Raw genomic sequence first — 19,439 nt, forward strand, 5'->3', positions numbered from 1 at the left:
AAATTGAAATAAAAGAAATAGTGATTAGCAAGTTATAGAAAGTAAATCATAGTATGTTTTCCTGTTTAATGGTAATCATACCAAAATTTTGCCTAGAAGTCATCTATTAGAGTGTAAAATTTTAACGTTAACATAACACTTAATCTCTTTGCTTCTTGATTAATTTGTAACTAGTATTTTTGCAACCCATAGTTTTTTTCGTGGAGGAGGGATTCAGGGAGTATTGCAGGGCCATATATAATTGTGAAGATTTTAATCCTTCTAAGAAACATGAGTTTCACATTTTACATGTGGCTGTCACATTGGGAAAAAGGTTTTATCACAAAGAAATGATGGGCTTTCAAAAAGTAACTATATTATTCAATCAACCAAAAGACATGTGACAAATGAATTTTACCCGTGTCTTAATAATTAATGATCAAGAGATAAGGGGGAAAAACTTAAGTAAATCTCTTTCATTGACTTCTTTCTCCCAAAGGAAATTGGGAATGACAAAAGAGATGCAAGCTGCTTCAGCCACTTGACTTTCAAATAAATTTGGCCAGGATTATAACTGGGAATTAAGTCTCATTTAAAGGTATAGGGCTGGTACTAGAACAGCCAGGACTGGAGCATGAAGCTTTGCAATTGATAGTGAATGACTAAAAAGTTGTGTGTCAAAAAAGACGACAGTTTGGCTAGATATACTATGAGGGCAATACAACAGCTGCAGGTCAGGTTATTGTGTCTTGGCATAAAGATCTTAAGTATTCCAACTGGCTGTATGTAGCTTGATCCCCATTTTAAAAAGCTTAGAAGGACTGTAGCACTTTCCTGGCATGTGGGCAGTTCTTTGTTGAATAGAACGGCTATTAATGGAAAAAAAAAAAAAGTCAGATGGAACAGTGTGCTCTCTCAGCTTTTCTGGGAAAGGAACTAACAATGAAATGATTCCATCATAAGTATGTTTGCAACTTTGACCTGATATTTTCAAACTATAGCTTTACCAATTATCCTCTTTTTTAAACCACATTTTTTTAGATCATAAAGCCCAACCAGATTCTGGGGTCAGAAAATCTCAATACTTACTACTGGCCATTGCCTGAAATCTGTCATTCTCTAAGTGTGTGATATGCATATATTTTGTATGTGTGTGCATGTGTATGTATTAGGTATACGGGAGAGTTTTAATAGGTAGCCTGTGTATGTGGTTTGTGGGAGATGTTTACAGGTTAGTTAGGTATATGAAAAGTTGGAATAGAAGCTGTCATGATTAGAAGGTTAATTCTTCTCACAGGGCAGTGACTTTCTACCCCAGATGAATGATAGGGGAAAAAACCCTCTGTTTTCTTAAGCATCCTTTTGGAAACAAAGCTAGAAAACAAAGACCTAGCCAACAATAAAAAAGTAGGCTTCATATTGTCTTAGGAAAATAAAGCTGAACGAAAATTAAAATACCTCTTTTCAGAAACTGGACTGTCATTCTACCCTTCAGCTTTGCTCAGGCCAGAGCTGGCTCTTCCCCGCTCTCCCACACTCTGTGTTCCAAGAATAACCTCAGAGTATTTCACAAGCAGATCCTTCAAGAGCTTGTAATGGTCCAGCAAATACAGTACACATGATCCTTTCATGTGCTTGAAGGAAGGAACAATAGCCTCTTGTCAGTTTCTCTTTGGGCCTGTGCTCTTTCGATTGTATCAGTAGGGGGAAAATTCTGGAGATTAAGCACTAAAAACTGTCACTTTGCAGACAACATGGGATATATATATATATACACACACACACATATACATATATATATATATTTGAGATTTCAACAAATCCTCATTCTAATTAGCCCAAAGGGCCAATCATTCAAAAGGAACAACCCTGCTCTCATTACTGCAACCTACATAAACACAAACCCAAAGCTCTTTTAATGTTAATATTAATGGTTATAAATTTGGCCCAATGGAGGGGGGAATAGAAGGGGCAGAAACCAACTGCACAGTGGAAAAGCTGCCAAGTAAACATTTTTTCCCCAAAACAAATTTCAGTAGAAACTTTTTCCATTGGAGGACTTTCTCTAGATCAAGCATTTTTAAGTTCAATTAAATAAAATATTTTTTTAGAAAGTGAGATCTACAATATATTTATATCCATAATTCTAAACACCCAAGTCTAAAAGACATAAAAAATAAGTAGCGATGCAGTCACTGAATAGCAAGGCATGTCCACATTTCAAATAGTTATAAAACATGTGACGTGATATAACAATAGAAGGTCAAAAATGTGAAACAGGTTTAGCATAGTCATATTGCGTTGGAAAAAAAAAGGTAGAATTACACTATTTAGTTACCTAAATTAATTTACAGGGAAATGGGATCCTAGAAGTCCTCCGACGAACCAAGTGCAGATAATCTAAAGGTGGGGAGTGCATGTTTTATTTCTATCTGTTCTCTTTAATAAGAGAATGTGAGGTAATTAGAAAGTATGCAATGCATTCTGGACTGTTCTGCTAGTTGTCCCAGGCAAGACAAATAGAAATGCTTCAGAAAAGAAAGGCCTAGTTGAGTATTTGGGTAGAGGCCCCCCTTCAATCAGCTAGTCACTAAGTGGAAATCTCATTATACACTGATTTTGTAGAGATGGATTGATCACGCTGGAGAAAAGGCTGGTTGCTGAGGTCGTGTCTCTTCCATGTCTCCTCAGCCTCCTCTGCATTTACTGAGTTAGGTCCTCAGAGTGGCAAAGGAAAATAGGTCATTTTCCCTTCATAAGTATCATTGGATGATTCCTCTATATTAATTATATGAACCTTATAATAGTTAAAGATCTTTTTAATTTTTAAAAAAATTTTTTCATCTCAAAGAGTTCTCAGTCCCCACCCCACACGAGGTACCGTGAAGGGGCACTAAAGTGCATTTTGATGTAGGGGGTAGAGCTTAAAGGTGCTGTCCAAGCTAAGAACCAAGATGATGCTGTTTAAAAAAGAAAGGCAATTCCTTCCACCTCCATCTCTGGAGTCAGCTGAGGGAGGACAGTGAACTAGACTCTCCCCAGAGGATTGTCCTAACTCTTAACTTTAGAGAAAACTGTGTAAGGACCTGCACATATAGAATCATTTGTTTGTCCAAAATAGCAAAAATAGGCCTATTTCACCCTTAAGAATTTGCAAATCTGATCAGTCATGATCATAAAAATGTGAATGGATTCCAGATGCAATCCATGTGGGCATGCTCTGTGTAACTAGCTATGCATCTTCAGCTTGAATGAACATGCGGCTGTTCATTTTCATCAAAACATGACTTCTAAACTACCATAAATAAAATACGCATGGAACAATTAAATCTTTTTCTTACAATAATTACTTTTACATTAAAAAGTCACCATTATGTTCAGATATATCGAAAATTAGGACTCTAAATCTTATTATTTCCCAGCCTTAGTTAACAATCTTGCACAGGCCCGATAATCCAAAATTTGGAGCTCTGATCTACACAGATTGGCAGGTTTCACACAGTTTGACAGGTAGGCAGCTGTGAGATATGCATTGTAAAATTTAGCATTTTCTATCAAAACAGTCTGAAATCTTTTAAAATCCCTACAGAGACTGTATTTGTGCAATGCCACAGTCATGTGGCTAGAAAGGAAAAAACAAAATACAGTCTGGAAGATGAACCATCGTCCAAGTTTTCTTGGTCTTCAGTTTAAACAATGATGAGCCCAGGAAATCCAATTAAATACAGTGCCTTAAATAGGAGAAGAGTTGGTCCTAGAATAATTTAAGCTACTAAACAGGGACTGTCTCAACCACGGGTGATTTGATACACTCTTCATGCAATATGCTCTTTTCTGCAAGGCTCAAAGAATTTTCAGCAGGATGCTCTGAAATGTGACTGTCACCATTCAATGTAGAGACAAACCCTTCCTGGGAGGGGCCTTTCAAGTATGAGTGAAATTCCACTTGAGGGTGATTGGACCTGTGTTCGGGATACAAACTATTGCAGGGCACACCGCTATCATTTTCGGAAGAGGAGCAGCAAACGATTACAGAGGGGTTGGCAGCTGGGTAGTGGGAGGCACCATAGGCCTCTTCTGCTTGTCGGGCGTAGTCAACGAATTGCTCCGGGGTCATGGTGTAAGGCACCAGCGAAAGGGTACCGTTTTTGACAGTGTCTCTTTCAGAATAGTTCTCAGAGATCTGATTTGGAGTTCCTGGAATGTGGCTATCTATTTGGTAATACAGAGTTGAAGAGTTGGCATAAAAAGAAGCATTCTTTGCGTGGCTTTCGTGAACGGCGGTGCCATCAGAATAACAAAGAACCGAAGGAAGAGGGACAACTTCGGCATGGGTGCCTAAACCTTCCACGAAGCCATCTCCTTTGTCATCATCGTCATCCTCCTCCTCCTCTTCCTCTTCTTCTTCCTCCTCCTCCTCGTCTGACTCACTAGGTGCCAAGCTTTGCGTGCTAGAATCTGTGACTCCACTGCAAAAGCTGCTCCCATCCTCCTCTTCTTCCTCCTCCTCTCCTTGGCAATCTAATTCTTCAGCCGACTGCAGGTGCAGCACTGCAGCCTGGGGTTCAGTTTCAATCTCAAAACCGTCTGCGATTGAATATTCTACGGAGTGAGCGACAGGGCCCATGGAACTACTGTGAGCACTTATCTCACTGTGGCAGCCATTCAGCGTGGAGATTTGCTGCTCTCGGTTTTTCTCCAGTTCAAGTTTCATTATTGTGTGCAAAAAGTGAGTCCGAACACGGATAGGATTAAATTCAATTCTACCTGCTGTGTTACTACATCCTTCTTTAGTGCAGCCACACGGGAAAGACATACGATCCACCTTGGAAGGAAGAACACAGATTAGCACCATGGAACTATTAAAAACCAAATAAAAGCCCAGAACCTTTCAGCAACTTCTTTGAATTAGGTAATCCACTTAATTCCACGTATGCCAGAGCAAATGACAACCAAACTTCAAATAGAAATGAAAAGGGGAAAGTGAAGGCTTAAAACATAAGAGTTAACTGCTTTTTATACCTATATTTAAAATAAAAATGGGTTATGGGCATAAGTGTGTATTTTCAGTTCACTGACCCCCTCCATGGCTTTCTTCCCTTTTTTCTCTATTCCCCATTTTCCCTTCCCTCCATTTCTTTAATTTTGCTCCCATGTTTTCAATGCTCCTGTCTTTCCCCCAAGTTCCTTTTCTTTCTGCTGCAACCCAGCTCTTGTGCCTGATTTTAAACAAGCGAACTTACTGTACTCCTCTCCACATGCTATTAATCTAACATATATGATGTACCCATGTTAACTTTTCCTTTTGCTTATTATAAAGTTGCTTATCCCTTTGCTTATTATAAAATGGACTTACACGACTTAGCATCACACACCCTCACAATGTGCTCTTGTTTGCTTACCTTCTCATTGTTTGGGGTGCTTGGTACATGGGTGCATGTGTGTGTACCATACTGCAGGGCTGCAATGGATATGCACATTCATGACTATGACTGGTGGACTCATGTGTTTAAGTCCTCAATCCCCCCTTCCCTCCCCATTCCATTAGATACAATCTTCTTGAGGGAAGGGCATGTACATTTCATCAATATTCCAAAACGATTTTGGTGATTGGACACTGGAGATAGAGTGATTGGGTTCAACAAGTGTTGGACTGACCTCTTCACTCAGGTGAGAGGTGGAGTTCTGGACAATCCAAGGGTACTCATGAGAGATTTGCCAATTGTCTCAGATTCCACAGATTAATCTGTATGCAGACCAGAGTATAGGCAAGAGAAGAAAACTTGCTCTGTCACCTTATCCAGCCAGGGAATTTCCTATGCTAAAGAAGAATAGGCAGACTATTCTAACACAATCATCTTGGCCCCAGTAAAATGTATAGCAGATATTAGAGCCAGAATTTGTATCTGTAATTTTTTTTTTATTCATGAATCTCTTTTCTGTGAATCCATCGTAAGCAACTGTTTAGCAGATAGGCACTGCCCTCTTCTTTTGCCTACTTGAGTTGCTTTCTTTATTGAAAAAGTCAAGTTTCTACATAAAATAGTGACACTAATCATAGGGCACCAACGATGTGATAAATGAACGGGGACCAGGAAATTATCTGGTTGCCAATCATCAGGGTTTGGTAAACTTTTTATTTGCAGAGGTCAAAGGAGTAAATATTTTACACTTTGTGGGTCATATGGGCTCTGTGGCAACTACAATACTCAATTCTGCTGTAGGAGCAAGAAAGCAGTCATAGGCAATATGTAAAGAAAAAAAATGTGGCTGTGATCCAATGAAACTCAAAATCATGTGGCGAGGTCAGATTTGGCCTGTGAACTTACAGTGTGCCAACCCCTGGCCTAGTTCAGCTCCTTCGTTTTAGAGATAAAGAAAGTAACCCAGAGGGTTTACCTAACTTGCCAATTTCATACAGTTGGCAAATAGCAAAGATGGGAGTACAATTTCGTTTTCCGCAGTCTCAAGCTAGTAATTTTTCCACTAATCCAACCATCTTTAATCAATCATGATTTTATATCCCATGGATGGATCAGAAAATACACACTCCAGTGTTAGGGATGTCATGATATCCTTCAATATTGGTAAAAAGCTGAAATAAGGTGATATAATACAAGAATCCAAGATAAACTAATTTTAATTAACTCAACTGCTACTTGGGTTGTCTTTCAAATTATATCTTATATGTATAAGCACTTTATGTATTCCCATGAATGTCCTTAAATTAGTCTTTCTCTCTTCCTGAATTATGTCTTTCTCTCTTCCTGAATTACATGTCTTGCCTTGACACAAAATTTTCTTTTACATGTGGGCAGCTTCATTATAGGTACCATGACCGCCTCCTTAGGGGGTGGTAGGCAATGTCTTGTCTTTGGATGCCCTGAAATCTCAACCCTTACCTGGCACTTAATGCCAGCCAGGCTGCAGGTGCACGTGTCTGGATCACAGAACACTCGGCAGTCACAGCCACAGTCCTCTCGTGAGAGGCGGATGGCTCGGAGTTCATGCTTTTCCTCCACGTCAATCTTTTTCACTCCAGAGGCACGCAGCAGAGCTCTCCGTTTTTTTGTTGGCAAAGGTTGTAGAAAGAAGTACTCGTCTACCTCTGTGTTGTCCAGGTCAATGTCATCATCAGAAATGTCATCCAGGGTAAGAGTGCTGGCTTCTTCTGATTCTACTGTGCCATTCTTAGTCATCTAAAAGCACAAAGCAGCAAATAAGAGACTCATTAAGGGCAGGGTACAAAATCTCTATGTCTTTACTGGGTGAGAATGAACTGTTATATATCATCATGTCTCCCGTAATCAACAAGTGTTTGTTAGATCTTTTTTTTTTTTAATCCTGAGGAGAAATCACAGAAAGGAAAATAAAGGCATCAAAATGTTAGGTTTTTAAATGTACTGGTAACAGAAGACTGTTAATTGGAACTCATAACCTCCTAATGTTAGGAGCTACAGTTGTTGGAGCTTTTAGACAGTGCCATGTGAAAAACACCAAAGGTTACAAATGCTCATCAGTGAAAGCTATCTTTAGATGCAGTTCACGATAGGCACCTCCAATGATGGAATAAATGTGTCCTTGTTCAGAGGTAATAGCATCCTTGTGGAAGCCATCACCACCTAACTCAGCAAATATGTTGTCCTTGAAATAACAGCTGTCTTTTGAGCTCCAGCAAAACCATGTACCAGGAAATAAAGGTGTGCTGCACTGTGCTACAGAGATTACAAATACAATTATTCTACAGAACATTCCAGGAATGAGGGCTTGATATAAAGTAATCAGTCAGGTCAGTGTGCTCTTAGTAAGACAAAGAACAGAGGGAAGGGCCCGCAAGCCCTCAGCAACCAACAGCTGAAACAATAAACTCTGCCCTCAGAGGAGTTCACACAAACCCTCACCCAAAACGGTACCTTCTGCATGATAGCTCATGTGGAAAGTGTCTCACACACCCGTGACTAGTCTGCTTCTATTTATATTTCTTCTCTAAATTAATCTCATCCATCAGTAAGCCCTGAATCAGTATTTCATTTCTTACTATTATATCATGTTATGTTTCCTTCATAAAAAAGCATTGAGAAAAATAAGTTTTCTCTGAATATGAGCAAGATATCTATCCTGAGGAGCAGCATAGAATTGATGCAGAAACTCCATGAGAAAAATCATGGAAGTTCTAAATACAGAAGGAATTTTAATTCTTCATGTTTAAATTTATTACTTCCTAAAATTCATTAATTATAATTATTACTAAGCTTGGTAAGCTTAACAACAGTTCATCCATCACACAGTTAAAATACTTGCAACATCAGACATCATTGTCTCATCTTTATGGGAAAAAGTCTAAGAATTAGATAAGAAAATTTTGTTGGAAAAAACTCTCTAACTAGAAAACTCTGAATGTATTAAAAAACAAATAGAAGACTGGACTTTGCCCTCAAGCAGAGAAACTTTCACAGAGGAAATAACACAGTAGCAAGTGTATGTTAAATATATCACAAACGCCAGGTGCAGTGGCTCACGCCTGTAATCCCAGCACTTTGGGAGTCCAAGGTGGACAGATTGCTTGAGGTTAAGAGTTCAAGACCAGTCTTGGCAACATGATGAAACCCCATCTCTATCAAAAAAACACAAAAATTAGCTGGGCATGGTGGTGGGTGCCTGTAGTCCCACCTGCTTGGGAGGCTGAGGTGCAAGGATCACTTGAGCCCGAGAGGTCGAGGCTGCAGCGAGCCATGATTGCACCACTGCATTCCAGCCTGGGTGGCAAAGTGAGATCCTAGAAGTATTTATATATATACATACTTTATAAGGTATAAATATATATATACTTCTAAATGTTTCAGAGTTAAAATCTGTGAACATGCAAAGGTACACATTCCTCTTTATTGGGTTTTGTTTCTTGGTATAATCCAACATTTATTTCCTTCCTTGGCATTTCTTTGCATATGCATTGTTTAAACTGTGATAGCCACTAGTAGGATGTCACGTTGACTGGTTGTGTTTATCATTTTTGTTAATTGTCATTTGTAACAAGCTGCATGTTTTTAGCTGTAAAGATCTGATTTTCTAATGAATTCAAGTGTATAATTGCCTAACATACACTCAATCCTCTGTGATAGGTAAAGCTGTAGTAACAGAAAGGAAGTCTTCCCTTTTACATCTTACCACTGTATGGCACTTTGGTTTGTTTTCATTAATTCTTGGCTTGTCTCTGTGATCCTCAGCAAGCTCCTGACTCCTCAGCACATGGAGCACACTCAGGACTTGGATAGCATGATTCACTTTAACACTTCCTACTTAATCTCCATGTTCTGTAATATTTATGCTTACTTGTGCAGTTGGTAACGCAACAACAAAATCTCCATTTTATATCAACAGAGATTTATTTATTTTTATATTATTTTTATTTATTTATTTATTTTGAGACAGAGTCTCGCTCTGTTTCCCAGGATGGAATACAATGGCGTGATCTCAGCTAGCTGCAACTTCAGTCTCCCAGGTTCGAGTGATTCTCCTGCCTCAGCCTCCTGAGTAGCTGGGATTACAGGCACCTACCACCATGCCCAATTAATTTTTGTATTTTTAGTAGAGATGGGGTTTCACCCTGTTGATCAGGCTGGTCTCGAACTCCTGACCTCAGGTGATCCACCTGCCTTGGCCTCCCAAAGTGCTGGGATTACAGGCACGAGCCACCTCTATTTTTTCAAATCGTTGTTATCAGCCTAATTTTTTTAAATAGTTGTTATCAGATAATATATGAAATCTAAAAGTCAACATGTAAGGTTTTAGCAAACATTTAAAAACATACCAAAATTTTGAGGGCAACATGAATAACCAATTGGTGCCTAAGAATTAAAAAACAAACAACCGTATCTCATATGAACTGCAGCTTCAGTTTACTCCAAATATAAGTGCCCTTAGAAATAAAATCTGCATCTCCTATTCCTTCATACTAAAATTATAATAAGGAATTTCATTTCAAAATAAAAATTTAATTAAGAATCTGGCCTGCTGCGGTGGCTTATGCCTGTAATCACAACACTTTGGGAGATGGAGGCAGGTGGATCACTTGAGGTCAGGAGTTTGAGACCAGCCTAGGCAACATGGCAAAACCACATCTCTACTACAAATACAAAAATTAGCCAGGCATGGAGGGGTACACCTGTAATCACAGCTACTCAGGTGGCTAAGGCACGAGAATCGCTTGAACCTGGGAGGCAAAGGTTGCAGTGAGCCGAGATCGCACCACTATACTACAGCCTGGGTGACAGAGTGATGCCCTGTCTCAAAAAAAAAAAAAGAAGAAAAAGAAAAAAAAATCTAAAAGAGCTACATACTGTTTCACTCTTGCTCAGTAAACTATAAGTTTTCTAATTGAGATTTTCAAAATCTGATATTAACATTGAAGGGAGCTGATAGGGTTTTCTCTTCATCATCTCAATATCACCTCTATCATTTCTAATAAAGACTGGAGATACTCTAGCTTAGGCTGGTCACTGGCCTATCCTCTCCTCACAGTTTCTGGTTTGGTGTGTAGCCTTCGAGACATATTCCTAATCCCTGCTATCCCCCTGAAGTCCTTCCCCAGTCTCTTCCTCCAGTCTGTGCCCATTTGCTTCTTTAAAATCCAGGCCAAAACTACTGAGTTTAAATGCTCCTTAAAATTAGAGCACTACATAGATTATTTCCAAATGCATTTTAGGGGAAAAAGTCAATGAGCTCCCTAATTTTGTCCACCAACTCACATCGATTACCCTCTCAAGAGCTAGCGCAAATAAATGGAGGCAGTCAGCCAGGACTGCCTCACTTACTCTTGCTGACTCCTTTCCTCCATGATGCATGATATGGTTTGGCTGTGTCTCCAACCAAATCTCATCTTGAATTGTAGCTCCCATAATTCCTACATGTTGTAGGAGGGACCCAGTAGGAAATAATTGAATCATGGGGGTGGTTTCTCTCACACTTTTCTCACTATAGTGAATAAGTCTTATGAGACCTGATGGTTTCATAAGGGGAAACTCTTTAAGCTTGGTTCTCATTCCCTAGTCACCTGCTGCCATGTAAGATGTGCCTTTCATCTTCTGCCATGATTGGGAGACCTCCCCAGCCATGTAGAACTGTGAGTCCACTAAACCTCTTTTTCTTTGTAAATTACCCAGTCTCAGGTATGTCTGCCAACAGTGTGAGAACAGACTAATACAGTAAATTGGTACCAGGAGTAGGGTGATGATGTAAAGATAATTGAAAATGTGGAAGCAACTTTGGAACTGGGTAATAGGCAGCAGTTGGAACAGTTTGGAGAGCTCAGAAGAGGACAAAAAAATGTGGGAAAGTTTGGAACTTCCTAGAGATGTGGAGGGCTCAGACGACAGGAAAATGTGGGAAAGTCTGGAATTTCCTAGAGACTTGTTGAATGGCTTTGACCAAAATACTGATAGTGATATGGGCAATCAAGTTCAGGCTGAGGTGGTCTGAGATGAAGATGAGGAACCTGTCGGGAACTGGAGCAAAGATGACTCTTGCTGTGCTTTAACAATGAGGCTGGTGGATTTTTTCCCCTGCTGTAGAGATATGTGGAACTTTGAACTTGAGAGAGATGATTTGGGTTATCTAGTGGAAGAAATTTCTAAGTGGCAAAACATTCAAGAGGAAGCAGAGCAAAAAATTTGAAAAATGTGCAGCCTGACAATGCAATAGAAGAGAAAAACCCATTTCCTGGGGAGAAATCAAGCCTGCCACAGAAATTTGCATAAGTAACAAAGAGCTGAGTGTTAATTACCAAGACAATGGAGAAAATGTCTCCAGGGCATGTTGGAGACCTTCACAGCAGCCCATTCCATTACAGTCCCAGAGGTCTAGGAGGAAAAAATGGTTTCCTGGGCCTGGTCCAGGGCCCCCCTGCTATGTCCAGCCTAGGGACGTGGTGCCTTGTGTCTCAGCTGCTCCAGCCATGGCTAAAAGGGGTGAAGTTACAGTTCAAGGTGTGGCTTCAGAGGATGCAAGCCCCAAGCCTTGACAGCTTCCACATGCCTTTGTAAGATATGCCTTTGACCTTCTGCCATGATTGAGAAGTCTCCCAGCCACATGGAACTGTGAGTTCATTAAACCTCTTTTTCTTTATAAATACAACCCATCTTCATTCACAGTGATATTCATTTTGTCCATTTTTCCTCTTGACATGATGCCACCGTTAAATGTCTTTTTTTTTCCTATCTCAAATAGAATCATTAAATGTTCAGACTTTAGTTAGTCAAATGCAACTCCCTTATTTCATGCATTAATGAAGCTTAAATTAATTGTAACTTCTCTAAGACATACTTATAGAGCCCAATTTCCTGACTCCTCTTTCAGTATGCTTTTCTTTATATCTCACAGATAGATTATGAGTATTCTATGGTACTCAAGACAAAGCTGGGAATTTAACATGGAATTAAACACAATGTGTCTAAAAGCTATTCTGTTGATAGGATAACCAGTACTTTCAAATGAAAGGTCTCTTCTCAAATAGATACCACCAATCTAGGACTTGGATTATTTCTCCTGTATTTTTTTTTCTTGTTTTATTTTTTTTCCTCAAAAAAATAATGTTGCCTCCCCAAGAGCTCAAAGCAAGTCTGCAAAAAAATGTGATTTAAAGAGATTACCAAATAGCCTTGACCCTTAAAACTGTTTTTATTTCTTTGTTTTCTTGAGTGTGAAAGAAAGAGAAATTGCAGGTGGGGGTGAAAGAGAAGTGGTAGAAACAGATATGACATAATATTAATAACAGCTTTTGGATCTGTGTGCCAGGCAGTGTTCTAAACACTTTACCTGCATTAGCTCATTTAGGATCATATACATCTCAAGAGGCAAATAGTATCATTGTATTCATTTAACTGATGAGGAAAATGAGGCACAGGAATGTTAAATAATTTGCCCAAGATTGCAAGTAATGAGGATGTGCACCAAGTTACGATCCTACTACGTGACTCTACAGCTTGTGCTCTTAAAAGTAATAATAATTACATATATCTACTCTTTTAATACACTTGACATGTACTGAACAGTCTTTTATGATTATCTGGAATCAGACATTAGGTGTACTGGTGCACAACATACAGCCCTTGATCCCAGTGAACTGGAGTAAACAGACAAGGAGTCTAGCAATTTTAGCCCAGTTCATAAGGATTTCCTAGCTTAGGGTGAACACAGGGCATTTGAGGGTTATGTAGGAGAGGTACCTACAGGTGGGTCTGGCAGTGGGGTGAAGTGGAAAGACTTCAATATTCAAATCTGAAAATAGAGTCACAGTTAAATGAACAGTGGTGACAGAAGGCATTCCATGCTGAGCTACAATAGTTTCAAAGGCCTGAGACAGGACAGGGCATGATACAGTCATTGACCTAAAAATTATCCAGATGATTGAACTTGTATGGGATCACTCCCTGTCTTGGTCCATAACTGAAGAGCTGAAAGTAGATAAATAGCAGTTATTCAGAGAGAAGTTCTTCTTTGCCATTTGGCTTAGCTAGTTTACAGGTGATGAATACTGACTTAATTTATGATTTGACTTAATCATCTTTATTTTATGTTTATCCTATCTCTGTATGCATGTATCTATGTTGTACTGGAAGGATCTCCAGGTCAAGGCCCCTGTGTGTATATATGTGTGGGGTGGGCATGTGTGAGTGAGCATGCATGCACATGTGTGTATGCTTGCTTTGTTCCAATGATGACACTTAAAATGGACTTAGTTCTTAAGCCACTGTGTAAACTTGTTCAGATTCACTACAAATAAAACCACTATAACTTTTTTTTTGACAGATGGAAACCAAACGTCTTAATTTTGCAGATTTGTATGCACTGATGACTATGAGAAAACCATTCCCAAAGCCCTACAGGATAAATTACTTTGCCCATCTAAACACACCTGAGGGATGGGACACATTACTGTCAGAATCAGCGGAGTTTTTCTCAGACAGCTTTGAGTCAAATACAGGGATCCCAAATAAAAATCAAGGCTCAACTTTTTGTTGTGTTTCTACCATATCATGTTGTAAATGAGTTCTTCCATAAATTTTAATGAGATAAAATTTTTGTTGCCATCAAGGACCCCAAAACACCTAATTCAATTCAACTAATAAAATGATTAGAAGAGGGAAACAATACTAAAAGTATAGATTGACTAAAATGCCAAGGCAAAACAAAACAAAACAAAGAAACAAAAATAAAAACACTTCTTTTCAGCACTTGAGAGGTATGTTTGCTAACAAAATTTTCTGGTCATTACTGAATTACTCACACGTGTGAAAAAGAGTGATTTCCAGAAACAAGAATGTGAAAAACTATTTCAACTTCACAAACACTGATTACTGCATATTATAATAAAGATGATGACGTTGAGAATGACCTAAGCTGCCATATAGTAAATACTAGCCATTAAGGTCCATATTGTGTATAAATTATCTCACCTAATTTGCATGACAATCTTATAAAGTAAATTTTTTTGTAGTTGAGAAAATTGAAGCTTGGAGAATATAATTTGCCAAAGTCTAGCTAAATAGCCAATTAGTGATGATGCTGAAGATCAAACTTAGGTTTATTTGATTCCAAAGCTTGAGCCATGCTTTCAAGACCAGTTGGAGTAAAAATTCTTAAGAGCAATGGTAGAAAAATTGAACAAAAGGGGAAAAAAAAGATAAGGTTGCAGTACACTCTAAGAGCTGATCTCAGTGCTGTGGGCCAAGAGACAAAAGGGCAGAACAAGCTTCCCTAGAAATAGTTCACTTAGAAAGAAAAGATATGGGCCGGGTGTGGTGACTCATGCCTGTAATCCCAGCACTTTGGGAGGCTGAGGTGGGCGGATTGCAAGGTCAGGAGTTCAAGACTAGACTGGCCAACATGGTGAAACCCTGTCTCTACTAAAAATTCAAAAACTAGCCATGAGTGGTGGCAGGCACCTGTAGTCTCAGCTACTTGGGAAGCTGAGGCAAGGGGATTGCTTGAATCCGGGAGGTGGAGGTTGCAGTGAGCTGAGATCACAGCACTGCACTCCAGCATGGGCGACAGCGAGACTCCGTCTCAAAAAGAAAAAAAAAAAAAAGAGAAAGAATATGATTCAGACACAGAAAGTGAGAGGTCAGGAAAGAAGAAAACAGAGAGCAAACCAAAAATACAACATCTCACCAGTTAGTATTTCCTTTGGGTCCTACTTTGTGGGCATGTGGAGGTGGCCTTTCTAATGGAGATGACATCAGAAAAAGTTGGTTGAAGCAGGTTGAGCTAATGTATTACTCTTTTGATTTTCTCAGCTGACTTTTAACTTACTTATCCTGGCCTGAGAAATCTGTATAGCCTGTGGTCTAGTGTTGTAATACTATATTAGCTTTGGTGATTAATTTACTGTTTATCTCCCCTATCATACTGTGAGCATGTTGAGAGCAGAGACGACATCTGTCTCGTTTACCAGTGTATCCTTTCCACCTTGATAATTACCAGTCCCATAGTAATTGATTAATACATCTTTAAAACGAATAAATGAATATTCTTAATCACTATGGTATATTGTTAAGCACTGTACTAGGTATGGGGGTTTATAGATGTACAACAGCTCTGCCATATAAGGAGGTTTCAGTCTGCTGGGGGAGATGACCATGTAATAAACATGATATAATGTGGTAAGAGCACAAATATATGTGCAAGTTATTGAAGTGGTGGGGAGGAAGAGAGAATAGACATGAAAAGGAAGGCTAGGTACAAAGTCACAAAGCAGAATTATTTACTTCCTATTCTGATTCCAGAGTCTTTTTCAAAAAGAAAAACCTTCAAACCAAAAATGCAAGAACAGGCATGTCAGGAAGGATTTAAAACAAAAGGGAGGTGAGGAGACAGTGAAAGAGGACTCAGCTGTTTTATGGAAGAATCTCCAGGCCCAGACAATTCATGCTTTCAGGCAATGAAAAAGCTTGAAGTTATGGTTGTGCAGCCTAACAGTTTTGAAGAGTCATGGAGAAAAGAATTAAAAGATAATCAAAGTGGGAATAATTTTTTTTTTAAAAAAGCTAATTCTGGGTAACAATATTCTAGAAAAAAATACTTAAAAAGATGGTCTCTGTACATGTGACAAAAAAGGAGCAGTAATTATTAGACTATTGCTTAATTTTACTATGGGGAAAGTGTCCACTTTTAAATTAAAATTCCACGCAGAACTTTAATATATGGAAGATAAAAGTGAGAATGAGATATGCGTCTTAGGCTTTCTGCCCTGGCCCCTAATCTCAGACCCCATGGATTACAGTTGGAAAACCAGTGCTCTAGTCCTGAAAATTTCCTTTCTCTCTCTTTTCTTTCTTTCTCTCTCTCTCCTTCCTTCCTTTCTCTTTCCCTCCCTCCCTTTCTTTCTTTCCTTTTTTCTTTTCTTTTCTTTTCTTTCTTTCTTTCTCTTTTTCTTTCTTTTTCTCTCTCTTTCTTTTTTTTCTTTCTCCTTCCTTCCTTCCTTCCTTCCCTCCCTCCCTCCCTCCCTCTTTCTTTCTTTCTTCCTTCCTTCCTTCCTTCCTTCTTTCTTTCTTTCTTTCCTCTCTATCCTTCCTTCCTTTCTTTCTTTCTTTCTTTCTTTCCTTCTCTCTCTCTCTCTCTCTCTCTCCCCCTCTCTCTCTCTATCAGAGTCTCACTCTGTCACCTGGGACCCAGGCTACAGTAAAATGGGACAATCATAGCTCACTACAACTTTCAACTCCAGGACCCAAGTGATGCTCTCATCACAACCTTCCAAGTATCTGGGACTACAGGTACATGCAACTGCCCAGCTAAATTTTAAATCATTTTGTAGAGAAAGGGTCTCACTATGTTGCCTAGGCTGGTCTTTAACTCCCAGCCTCCAGCAATTCTCCAGCCTGTGCCTTCCAAAGTGCTGGGATTACAGGTGTGAGCCACCCTGCCCGGCCAGAATGTCTTATTTTGTCACTAAGGCAAGAATTTAGTTCTGAGAATTTCCCATTCTTTCACTCTGAAAGAATTTTTTATGCTTTTCATGGGAAAAATGGAATGTAATCTGATTAATAAGAATATGGTTGGATACATGACTTTTTAGTTAGCTGAGCAGTAAAAGTGCCTCTAAGGCCAGTGATGCTCAGCCTTTTTTGTACCACCAAGGAGGTCAGGAATGAAGGATATGGCATCTATACATCCTATCAGTAGCAGTGGTGCACCCTGGCAATGTTTCTCCATGGAGGTCATGGTGGGGTGCTTCTCCTTTTACTCTTGAGGATAGCTACTTTGAGAGGATATCCTAAACTTGGCCTTGGTTTCTTAAATGCAGTTTTTAGTCCATAACTTGGATGAAGACCTAAAAGGCAAGCTTATCACATCTACAGATGACAAGACCAAGTTTATTGAAATTAAATGTAACAAAACTTTATTGATCACCCTCTACAGGCCATATCTGGCACTAAAGAGGATTTTTGCCATGGATATGTTACACTATTTTGACTTATAATGCAGACTTGGCTTAAAAGACCTGAGTTTTGTTTGGTTGCTTTTTGTTTAGTTTAGTTTATTTGTTTATTGTTTGTTTTTTGCTCACCATGAGCTTAATAAGAACAACAAAATTGGTCACAGTCCAAAAGCCACTATATCTTTAGTGTATTGTATGGAAAGAACATCCAGAACTTGGGAGAAGATAATGTAACATATTCCTGGAGCACCATGTCCAGATCAATCAAGTACCATATCATGAAGGAGACATAAATAGCACTGTATCCAGAGGAGGGAAACCAGGGCAACAAAGAGCCTACAAGCCATGCCCTGGGATGATCAGTGGAAAGAACCAAGGATGTTTAATCCTACAGAATAGAAACACATAGAGCCCACAAGCTTTCTTCAAATATTTGCATGCCCATCACCATTGCTTTCAAACAGCCAGAATTCAGAAAATAGGGAAGATTTACTCTGTGTACCTGTGGGGCAGAATTCAGGTCAAAAGTTTGCAACCACATGGCAGCACGTTGCTCAATGTAAGGAAGAGCTTTCTAACAATTAAAGCTGCAAAATGAAATAGGCTACTTCAAAAAGCTGTGTGTTCTGGATCACCAGAATTGTTCAATAAGAAGCTAGAAAGCATAGGATATGTATCTAATACAATAAATTCCTGGTTTTGTGGTATGAGTTGGAGAGATGACCTAGTCTATAAGGTCTCTGAAAAACTAAAGGAAAATATGTACATCATTTGGATATTGAGTCAAATCTTATAATATAGTTCTTTAGTTCATCAGCTAAGGTTAACTGCAGGTGGCAAACTGGAACCAGTTTAATTATGCCCTTGAAGAACCAGGAATGTTTGGTTGGTTTGCTAGCTTATGAGAATTTCAGCAACCTGAAGTCACAATAGGACCTTGGAATACATATTACCACACAGTCACCAGGAGGGATGATGATAGTACCAGCATATAAGACACATGAAAATTTCCTCTCAAAATTTTTTCTCCAACCCTCTGATTTAGACCAGCATTGTTTCTTTCAGTGGTAGCTAATAAGCCAGACAGATACAGTAGCATGCTAGTAAATATTTAACAACTGATACTCTGGAAAAAAATTCTAATTTGTCATGTTTGCCAAATCTCATGGTTTAAATTCACCCATCATAGCTGATTTCAAGTTACCGTTGGGAAGAGAAGTACACAATCCACTTTAGTGAGCAACTTTAACAAGCTGCCTCCAGCACACCACTGAATGTACCCCACATTTTAATCAGGAGAATCAGTGCAATTGACTTCCCTAAATTAACAGTCCAATGTTTATTGCAGAGAAAGAAACTAAAGATTTGATTACATATGCTTAGTTGTTCCATTTAAACTAAAATACCAACAATATTTTGAAAGAACATATTCTTAAATGTATTGCATTTGCCTGGGGCTGCAGCCTACCCTTTCAGTCTCCATCACTTTGTTTAGGTTAATTTTCTCTGTCAAAATAGGTTGTGTATGTGACAGAGCAGGTATTTGGCACATCAAAGTTTTCCATTTGATGTTAAAGCAGGCCTCCATTTGGGGATGCATTCCGGAAGCTGTGACACTAAGTATGCTGTGGCGTAATCTCTACAGTCTAACAGAAATTCTGTAAGGATAAGTGGAGTTCAAACATATCATGACCAGCAGGTTCTGACACATCTAATAAAGAATCAGAGTATGGGGACATAGTTAATAACACATCCAAAAATGTTGATGATTGATATAGTTCAACCGTCTCTCAAAAGCCTCTAATCCCTTCTATCTATCAGGGCATTTAAGGCCCTTATCTGGAAGATAAATCATAAGACTTTTGAGGAGATACAAAGGAAGGGCTGGAGGTGAAGTGGAGAATTATAATATCACATTGGTAAGTCACTAAATGGGTAAAGCACAGTCATAAATCTGAGATTTGGGATGAAAAAATTTTATGTAGAGTTTCTTTAAAGGTTAATCATTAAAGGAAGAGTTACCATCTGC

General features: G+C 39.0%; 1 protein-coding gene across 1 annotated transcript in view; it reads right to left on the reverse strand.

Moving 5' to 3' along the window:
- Positions 1-2,811: 2,811 nt before the first annotated feature.
- The window catches only part of CSRNP3 (cysteine and serine rich nuclear protein 3), a 266,956-nt gene continuing 250,328 nt past the window's right edge, over positions 2,812-19,439 (reverse strand). The window contains exons 6-7 of the mRNA XM_033231264.1: positions 6,882-7,178; positions 2,812-4,804 (exon numbers count right to left, since the gene is read on the reverse strand). Coding sequence (XP_033087155.1) covers positions 3,752-4,804; positions 6,882-7,178 — 1,350 coding nt within the window. The 3' untranslated portion in view covers positions 2,812-3,751. The remainder of the gene's footprint in view (positions 4,805-6,881; positions 7,179-19,439) is intronic.

Source organism: Trachypithecus francoisi, unplaced genomic scaffold (assembly GCF_009764315.1).
Source record: "Trachypithecus francoisi isolate TF-2019V2 unplaced genomic scaffold, Tfra_2.0 Lachesis_group13, whole genome shotgun sequence".
In the NCBI taxonomy this organism is placed as follows: Eukaryota; Metazoa; Chordata; class Mammalia; order Primates; family Cercopithecidae; genus Trachypithecus; species Trachypithecus francoisi.